General features: G+C 28.4%; 1 protein-coding gene across 6 annotated transcripts in view; it reads right to left on the bottom strand.

Annotated features, from left to right (window-relative positions):
• Positions 1-233: 233 nt before the first annotated feature.
• LOC134707414 (N-chimaerin-like) overlaps positions 234-10,848 on the bottom strand; it is a 28,699-nt gene continuing 18,084 nt past the window's right edge. For all 6 annotated transcript variants that reach the window (XM_063567133.1, XM_063567135.1, XM_063567136.1 and 3 more), the window contains 5 exons: positions 9,560-9,733; positions 8,823-8,900; positions 8,274-8,411; positions 7,643-7,754; positions 234-7,080 (listed from right to left, as the gene is read on the bottom strand). In XM_063567133.1, the coding sequence (XP_063423203.1) occupies positions 6,855-7,080; positions 7,643-7,754; positions 8,274-8,411; positions 8,823-8,900; positions 9,560-9,733 (728 nt within the window). In that variant the 3' untranslated portion in view covers positions 234-6,854. The remainder of the gene's footprint in view (positions 7,081-7,642; positions 7,755-8,273; positions 8,412-8,822; positions 8,901-9,559; positions 9,734-10,848) is intronic.

Genomic DNA, 10,848 nt, shown 5'->3' with positions numbered 1-10,848 from the left:
GTAGAAATGCATGACCATCAACTGAGTGCCAGGGGCAGAAAAAATGAATAGCAGTAACATAGATATATGATGTCTGCAAAATCAACTGTCAATTAATGGATTGGTTCAATTTCTAATTTACAGAACAGTTAAATAATTTTCTTTTTCAGATAGAGCTTTAATTTGTTTATATATTCAAGGTAGTCTTTATTTTGCAATCTCCCCTTTTCCTTAAAAAAAAAAGAACTAAAGAGTAAAAATGAAATTTTATTATTACAAAACAATTTACTTCCACAATATCATATGTATTTGGTACTTATAAAACAACAATAATAATTAAGGTATAAATCCACAAATAAATGAAAGCATAAATGTTTCTTTCATTGTTCAGCAAAAGACGTACATCAATTATATCGTTACATGCATTATACATTTAGGAATATCATTTTATGTTCATAACATCATGACCAGCACAATGTGATGTTGCAGTAATGAAAAAAATTAATTCATGAAAAAAGTGTGAATTTATGTATTTTTCTAATGTTTTTATTTTAATGAATTCTTCTTCTTCCGTTTCTTTTGTATTCAATACCAAATTTATAGCATTAATGAAAATCATGCACACCTATTAAGTTTCTAAGTATATATTTTAAAACTATATTGTTATCATTATATTGAGTGAAATGAAATTTATTGCAACAAAACCATAAAAAAGTATTCTAAAAACTTGATGCAAAGGGAAAATAAGAGCATTCAAGTTTGTTGTAGTAAATGAAATAATTATGATTATATGAGACATCGTTAAATTTGAGAATGATGGCTGCTTTTTATTTTTAATATATAGCCAAATACCAATCAGAAACGGTATTTGTTTGATCAGAAAAATTCTTTCCTTGTCATTTCCACTATCATATAAGTTTAAATCATACGCGAGTAAAGTAAGATGTATGATTGTCAATGCCACAACTTTCAAGCAGAAACTAATTGTCAGTTTTTTCGGTTATATAATAGAAAGGTTTTGCACATATTTGCACAAATTTCATGGCAGAGATACAGAAATAAGTTTCTCTACATAATCGACAAAAAATCTTTTAACGAGAATATAGCTGGCAATAGTATCAAGAGGAAAATCCTTTCAACTGAGAAGGTTAAAGTTAAAACACAGATATGTATAATTTTTTACCTCATCACAAACTTAAACAATTACTAAAGTCAGCCACAATAGCAGCAATATATGATGCATTTATTTTGATACATATTTTGTGTACCATTGATTAATTTATTTCTTTGAATTGTGACAGGAAAAGAAATAAGGTTACCTAATTTTGAAATTAATGATTTGCCTCTTTCATGGCAACTTAAAATTACTTCTATGGCAACTAAAAATCTGCACTTCAAAGTCTTTTCAAATTCGATGTTTTGCTCTACCTACGAAACCATCAAAAATTTGGTAAATCACAAAATTTATGAATCAACATTGTTTATCAGATCTTAATTATTATTTGACACAAGTGGGGTATCTTCAAACTTCAAATGTAAATAAGATGATGTTATTCTATCATATATGTCTGTGTTATTCTTCATCAATTGAAGGGGCAAACTTTTATGTTGCACCTATTTGTCCCAAAAAAAATCAGATTGTTTTTCATTAATCAAATATTAAATTGAAGTGTTCAAGATCAAAACATAAATGGATTTATTTTCTCCTAAAATATTTAATACCGCAAACCAGTTCTGATCAAGCACCTTATATAATCTTCTGTAGGACTAAGGGGTTCAAGAACAAAGATATAAGGATTAACCTTTGCCAATATTTTATGCAGGTTGACTCAAAAATTACTCTTCTCTTTGTTCATGACCTGATTTTTATTGATTTTACTGGAGTGGTAAATATCAAATGAATATTCACTTCCAAAAACTGAAATGCCCTTTAAAGTAGCATTTGCAGAGTATATATGTTTACATAACAGCAGTAAACTAAAAAAAATCTAAATGTTACACAGCATGAAAGACATTTACTCAAATCCTGTTTTTCTCTAAAAGGAAATAATAAAACAATCTTAAACAATCTTAAAAAAAAAGTTGTTTTCACCAGTAAAGAAAAAATAGTCAACAACACAAAAATATATAAATAACCTAAAGTGAGTAAACTTAACAGGTGACAAAAATAACAGATCTATTATTAGCATTCAAAGGAAAATGAACTTTGACTGAAGAAGACATATTGATTTAAACATGATCTGAAATGCCTGAAATTACAGTGTTAAATGCATCTGTTATTCAGACATTTTGCATGAACAATACTAAACACTGCTTAGACATTTCATTTCAAGTCAATTTAGATGTTATATAACAAGATATCAGCACATGTAGAATCCGTTAGCAGAGGTAACAACAGCCACATTAATTTCTAAAAGTAGGCAACATATCTAATTGACATACAACTAGGTGTCTATTTAGTACTTAATAAACTGTAGTGAAAATGTCTGAAAATAAACTGAAAGACTGAAAATGAAAACTAATATCTAATTTATTGTTCAGGTTTTGGGGTTGAAAGACTAAAAAAGAGGGGCAAAGATACTAGAGGGAAATGCAAACTCATATGTCACTACTAGTATCTTATTCATTGTTCAGGAAATTAAATCAATTCAGATCAAGCGTCAACTGTTCAAAATCGTTATTTGTGTGCTTGAGAGTATTTTAATAAACGTATGTGATTCTTAATTAATGAGTTGAAAAGAGGTCAAATGTGCACTAAAAATATTTTTCATGTACATTGTATTTAAATATTTTAGGAAAGATTCATTGTAACATGAAAAACTTCCTTAGTTTCATTTTGATGTTTACATTACCTATGTCATGGGGTTTATTCTAGAGTCAAATGGTGAAAATCAACCAAAACTGATTTATTTCTTCTCAACTTATTTTTTGAATTTTCATTTATAAGGAACAGGGATATTGCAATGAATAATGGACCCTCTCATGTTTCATTAAAAAATTGAGATACTCTACACAATCAACAAATTTCATCATATCCAATCTAATTTCATTGTAGACTAACTAGTCTATAGTCAGAGAGTAAAAAAAGCAACAAGGCGAAAAAGCATACAAGGATAAATATATCTTCTTCAAAATAACAAATGAAAATCTTTTACATGCTACTAATTGAAAACATATGCATATATATCAGATAATGAAAGCTAAGTTTATCTATAAACTTCTTCTTTTACACAGTCTAAGTTTTGTCAAAAATTCTTTTAAAACAAAGACTCCTAGCAGATTATTTCCATCTTTCAAGTTAAAATACAAAAATCATTTAAAAAAATGGTTTTCTACCATTAACTTTTTTATTAATCATAATTGACATAAATGATAATGACAGCATAACTTATCTTGGGATCAGACAGTGACAAATAATACAACAAGTGTCTTAACAAATATAATTGTCAATAGTGCCAGCAAAATTCCAAGACAAGCTTTTTGTATTTTTTCATGATCATAGTATTAAATGGAACACACCACATCTTCCTATATCTATTTGTTTCTCAAATCCCTACCATATTATGTTTCACTATTCATTATATACAATACTAGTTGATTTTTATAAGGACCTTGTAAAATTGAATTTCAAACTGTTAACACATTCCCAATGGAATGAAGCTGCTACTTTATTTTAGTAGCTGGAAATATCATGTATAATGTTTTGTCTTGTATATTAAGAAAATTGTGTTTGCATCTATAAATGGGATATTAGAAGGAAATATAAAATTATGAGATAAGTTAATGCCATTTCAGTAACTTCTGAATATAAATAATGCTATCAAATTAGAATTTCATCTTTTATTCATGCTGAAGCATTTATTGCAATGTTCACTATAATGAAATTTTGACTAAAGTTTCTAAATTGATGTATGAAAATTTTTAATTGTGATTTTATTTAAATCCCCTTATGGATAATTTATAAACATGATATCTAATTGCAACCCTATTTAAATTCAGTAAGCTAAATATAGTCGATAAAGACTTTTGTGAAAAGGAGCACAAAGATAGCAGGCTTAACAAAAGAAAGGAATCAACATAAAGAAGCTTACAATTAAATTACAACTTTTCAAGATTTTGGACTGATAATGGTGGAGACCAAACCCAACTATAATACTTTCTCCACGCCCTGTTCCAAGACCTTTGATATGGAAAAAAAGAAAACAAAACAATAGTATAACATCCTTCAAAATCTATTAAATATGTAAGTAGAAATGGCCAAGATATTTATATATATAAATGGATATATTAGTCATAAAATAAATAATGCTAGTAAACTGGATATTAGTCATGTGGGTATTAGTACTTTTTTTGGGGGAGGGGGGACACAAAGGGTTACGTTTTAAAATAACAAACTAAAAGTTGAAATGGAAAACATGATGAAATATTATTTTAACTATGTACTTTAAAGCCTAAAGTTAGAAAATCTACAATAAACTAATAAATAATGGGGGAAAAGGAGGGTGGCTAAATAAAGGGAAATAATACACCCATTTTAACAAATCTTGTTATGCTGTTAACACATTATACTATTATAATACAGATTTTGTTCCAATTCTGATGACATTATGCAAAAAGTAAAAAGTTATCTTCTAAGAAATTTAATCAAACCTTAATTTTATAATTTCTAGTCTTGAAGCTTTTCATATTTATGGAACTTAAATAAAATATAAGCAAATGTAAATAAATTCAATTAAGCAATATGAAATCAAATAATACAATGTGACTACTACTTCAATGAGCAGAAATCCTTCTTGACAATTCTGCTAAACCAAACTATTGCTACAAAACCCTGAGAAAAGCTGCCATTTAAAATAAAAATCTTAACAATTGTATCACTGACTGAAGCAAATTAAAAAGCTTTTCATTTATTTGCAATTTAAAACAAGACAGAAATGTCTTTTTTCTTCCTAATTTAGCATGAAAAATAGACCTAGCAATGTATTTATTCCAACTTTTCATGGTAATGAGATTTAGTTATATAGTAGAAACAGGGGTGCTGTCAAAAGAGATTTTTGGAAATGTTTTAACTTTTTTTAACACAGTAAAAGAAACATGGGGTAAGGATAATAGCTTTTCAATGATCTATATTATCAATTTCAGAGAATAATGTGATTTTCATCATGTTGCATTTTCCTTTTATAAAATATTCAATCAATATATTATCAAAAGAAAAATAATTTGTCTGTAATCTATATTCAGTTTTGTAGCATGAAAATGCATATTTGTTTCAAATAATAAGAATCACTATCTCATATTTAAGGTCAAATTACAGGGAAGTTGAAATTCTGCTTAAGTTTATAATAATCAACAGCATCAAACTGTTTATAAAAGGATTCAGCTTCACTTGCATGTTGTCATGGTTACAAGATTATTATAAATATATAATTAATAATATACATGATGCATTCACCTGACCTTACAATATAATTTATTAAATCTCTTTTAAGGGATAATAACGTAAAGAATACTCATTCATTTAGTTTAAATAAAGATATAAACTGCTTTAATTATAAACCATCAATAATTTACTTTATTCTACTGATAGAAGAAATATTCCACACATGAAAAATGCATTAAACCTGTTTAAATAATTGGAAGAAATGTATAAGGAATGATAGGAAATCCTTTATAAGTAGTGATGTGGTCTAACATCTTTATGCAATCATCATTATATTTGGCTTCATGGTGTCTTTAATGTGAAGAATGAGAATCATGAAAACAGATTGAACTTAAAGCTTTCCTAACAAAACCCTTATCCTATTGAAACAAAACTTTTTTTTTCAGTCAAGTTTTTCACATGGTCTGAAGACAAAAAGGAAAATGCTGATACAAGATTATATAAACTGTGCAAATATGAGTGAACAATTACTGGTCAATAAATAATGCTGTCAAGTATATCTTTTTTTTAATTTCCATGTAATGTAGGTCATATGTAACTTAAATTTGTCAATGCTAATTAATTTACATTAAATACTTGATACAAAAAAATATATTTTACAATCTCGTTGTCCATAGTTCGTAAAATGTCTTTGTCCTTTATGCATTACTCTTTTAATGTATGGAAGCAAAAAGAAGGAAAAAATAACTTATGTAAGAAAAAATCATCAAATACCAATGATAGAAAAAAGCTAGAACTTATAATTGTTTATGGCATTTAACCAAAGTTTACAAAATGGAAATTGTAGAAATCATACCACCAGTAACTGGATAAATATAAAGAGATGCAAATTACCATTCGCTTTTGAATAAGTTAAAATTGTCAATGAATTTCCAATGAAATCTTAATTCTGGTTAGTAGCTATTGAAGAAAAAAAATTGTGGACACAGAAATGGTGACAAACAGATACAACAATCACTATACATTCTAATCAGGTGGTAAAATAATCTAAATCATTGATATATGGCACTTTGACCTTGTTCATTTAAATAGGTACTGATCAATTGTCTATGTCATATGATCAGATATATCTTGTTACAAAACTTAGTAAGAACAAAGATAATTGTATGAACATAACATGACCCACATGTTGTAAAATGTATGAACAGAGTGTTACATGAACTGTTACACATGACATGTTCCTTGTTGTAAACTGTATGAACAGAATTGCATGAACTATTACACATGACATGTCCATGTTGTGAACTGTATGAACATAGTATTACATAAACCTTTACATGAACAGATACACATGAAATGTTCCATGTTGTAAACTGTATGAACAGAATTGCATGAACCATTACACATGAAATGTTCCATGTTGTGAACTGTATGAACATAGTTTTCCATAAACTGTTACACATGAAATGTTCCATGTTGTGATCTGTATGAAGTCCTACACACGATCTACCAGTCTTTGTTCGTTCACACTTTGCTGTGTACTAATTCTGCCAAACAAGTCTCTGTAACATGATATCATGACTTCTATTGATCTTTGTTCATGGCCAGCTGACAGTAAACTTACAAAGGGATCTGCTTCTGGACTCCTCATCAGAGTTGGAGCAAATACTATTGCTAGATTATCAGGTCCCATCATATTCTTTGGTTTCTTCTCTGTAACTCTATAATGAAATCATTATAAGTAAAATTTATGTCAGCAGTTATTGCCATTTTTTTCAAAGATATATGTTACTACTTTACCTTAACATTTAATAAACATTTTCAACTGATTTTTATAGTTTGTTCTTATGTTGTACTGTTACACCATTGTGGCAGGTCAGGGGAGGGTTGAGCACCCAAAAACATGTTTAACCCTGTCAAATTCTGATAGGTGTGACTGTCCCAAGTCAGAACCATGTAGTTCATTGGTTGTCATTAGTTCATGTTTGTAACATTTGTTTTTTCATATATTGTTTTGAATTGTTTATAAATTAGGCTTAGTTTTCTAAATTGAATTGTTTCATATTTCCATGTCGGAATCAACCTTACTGTATAAGGTTTTCTCATTGTTGAAGGCCTAACAGTTATCTATAATTGCTTACACTTCATTTGAATTTGGTGGTTAGTTGTCTCATTGGCAATCATATCACATCTCCTTATTTTTTAGTGAATAATATAAAAGTACTCTTTTTCATTTCCACATAAAAATTATTTGAAATTTCTTGATATGTTCTCATGCCTTACCTGACAAGGTGTGCCAATAAATATCGGAGAGTTTGATAATGGGCAGGAGGTAGTTTAGACAAAGCTTCTCTAACTTTAGACAACTGATCTTGACTTCTCAAATCACTGTATTCTGCAAAAGATAACATTATTTTCAATATTACATATATTGTTATATATCCACAAATTTCTGATTATAAAACTTATCAGAGATTTTGTTTAAGGTTCTTGAAATATTAACTGGAAAACCTCTTTCTGCTCTCTTATTTTGTTGTCATCAATTCCTACTACAAATCCACAGTGTAGCTTACGATATATGTAGATGTAGTAATAATAACTATGACCTTGACTTTAGGCACAGTGAAATAATAACCATGGCATAGTGAATTCCTTGACAATATGAATCCTCATCATACCACTTATTAGCTGGAAACCTCTTTTCTCTACTATTTTCTGTGATATGAATTCCCATTTATTCCCTACTACAGATGAAGAATAAAGATATAGATGAAAATCTCAGTCTTTTTTTAGATTACACTGTGATCAAAGCTAGAAAATTCCTTCTTAAAATGAATCCCCAGCAATTTTTAGTCCTATTTCATGCTGAAACTTATTAACATACAATTGAACTTATAACATTATGTGTACTCACTTATTGCATCCAGTAAAATTTTATAAGCATCAAAAGTAACTAGTGGTATGGGTAAAAGACGGAAATATAGTTTTAGTACACTGGTTAAACTGTGGATGTCATCATATTTGGCTTCACTAATATCTGTCTTTTCAAGATCTAAAACAAAATATAGTTGTATTTAAAAACAATATTTCTATATCATATAATCTAAATTCCAATGTTATTTATTGGGAATTTTTTCCTTAACATTTAAACTCAATTCTGATGTTATATATTGGTAATGTATGACCCCAAATTTGGTGAGACTTAAAGCTTTATGATACATATAACATCTGAAACTTTTTATCTGTGATGTCTTTCATAGCTGCTGTAGAATTATATCTAACCAATAACTGGGACATAAAATTGGTATTACAATTATTATAGCAATAAATTCATTTTCACTGCACCAGATGAGCAAAATGGGCCAAATTATTTAAAAATTCAAAACATATTAAAACAGTTGAATGCACTATAACCTATTAACAATTCATACCATTTTCTTTTTAAAATGAATATAAAATATACCTCTATCAAACTCCATTCTGATAGTTTCCACTTCGTCATGTAAACCTGCTATTCTGTATAAGCCTTCATGATCCAAACCTACAGTTATTGTAACACATAAATATATTTTCTGCTATAATTATAGATTCAATCGCACCCCTCCATTAATTTAATTTTCAAAATGGAAGATTTTCAAGGCATTTTTGTTATTTTTAATTACAAAGAAAGAAAAAATATTGACGTCAACCAGGTTTAACTAGTAGAATCTGTTTCTCTAAAGAATTAGTAATAACTGCCAAGTGCAACAAAAAGGGGCGTATTCTACAAGAGACCAAATCTGTCAATGTTTAGTTTATAAAACTGATCAAGATGATGAAAACCAGTTTCAATGCATTCATAACAAAAGTTGATGAGTGACGAATTTAAACACTCATCATACAGTTTAACATGTTACTTACTCATATAATGCATGTTACTGAAATTCAGGAACCACTAATTTGTAGTTCCATAGAAAATACATTGGAAATTTCAAGGGACAGGACAGACAGACAGAATATCCTACTTCTGAGCAATGGAAATAGTTAAGAAAGACAGTCTTTCCTCACATGTATTTAATACTTCTAAACATTTTTTGACAGCAATGATTTTTTTTTTTATAAATATCAACTCTCACAACTATGATTTAGATATCGATGAATGAAAATGAACTTACATCTATAAATAATATAATTTCACTAGTGTTATTTATTGTTACTGACCTCTACTTTCTATTTCTTTAATACATTTTGTAACAACAATGGGTAAGGGAGTATTGCGTAACTTTACAGCTGTCGTCAAATCAGCACCATAAAGATTCTTTACAAATTTAATATCTGGCATACAATCATTCGGGACTTTCTCTGAACATTTTTTGTGAGCACTAAAACCACAATCTGAAATAAAAATAATACTTAAATTTATGTGACTGAAGTGCTTTTCATGCTTTCTCAAACATATACATTAAAAAGCCAGGTGATGTTTTATTATGTAGACATGTGAGGAGCTATATGACCCAAAGGTTTGATTGATTGATTGTTGGTTGCTTTACGCCGCATTAGCACACAAAGGCTATATCGCGGCAAGAGCTAATTCGAATATTTTTACAATTTAAAGCATATTTTTAAAATAAGACAAAAAGTCCTTCAATATACTAAAATTCTTAACTAAAGCAAATTGAGTATATACAAATAAAAATCAACAGTAAAATAACGTGATAAAAATTAAAATCGATTTAAATATAATAACATTTTTATATTCTATAATAAATTCCAATTTCTTCTAAAAAAGCAACAATATTTGTAAACGGAACATTATTAAATAAATCATACATATAATTGACATTGAAATGTTTCTTACGAATATCAGCAAAGTCAATACAATTAATTAAAACATGTTTAATATGACCCAAAGGGACATATAAATAATTAGCAAATTCCCCTACGGTCACCTAGTCTGAAAAGTACAATTTGAATTTGACTTAATACTACAACCATTTGAACTGCAGTTTGAAATATATGAAAAGTAACTAATTGATAAAAGGATATAGATTCTTTCTGTCAAATGACATTTTGTGGTCATAGAATTAACTGAAGAAAGTGCAATATTTCATGAAATGGGATAAAAAGTGGCAGAAGATAGTGGCTAACATGACATACAAAACTTAGTTGTACATGTAACAAAAAACATGAAAACACCATGGCAAACAACTGCAAATGCGGAAAAGATGAGCAAGTCTACAAAACATTACAGCGAAAGATTAAAATTGGACAATTTATACTCAACCAAATACTTGCATGTTCAATTCTTACTCTTTCAGATATCTCCTACTTTTACTTCAAGTCTTTTAATTGTATGGGAATGCTAGTGATAATTTAAGAATGAGAAGGAGTATGGATAACGAAAAATTATAATCCCCTGTCCTTTAAGAGTGTATTCAAAATGTTTAATATGTTAACATCTCATATAAACGTATCACCATGGTTCGATATTCTATTTATATACAACCAAT

Source organism: Mytilus trossulus, chromosome 2, assembly GCF_036588685.1.
Source record: "Mytilus trossulus isolate FHL-02 chromosome 2, PNRI_Mtr1.1.1.hap1, whole genome shotgun sequence".
NCBI lineage: Eukaryota > Metazoa > Mollusca > Bivalvia > Mytilida > Mytilidae > Mytilus > Mytilus trossulus.
The sequence above is the reverse complement of the archived record's forward strand: the minus strand, read 5'-3'. Positions and strand labels throughout refer to the sequence as shown.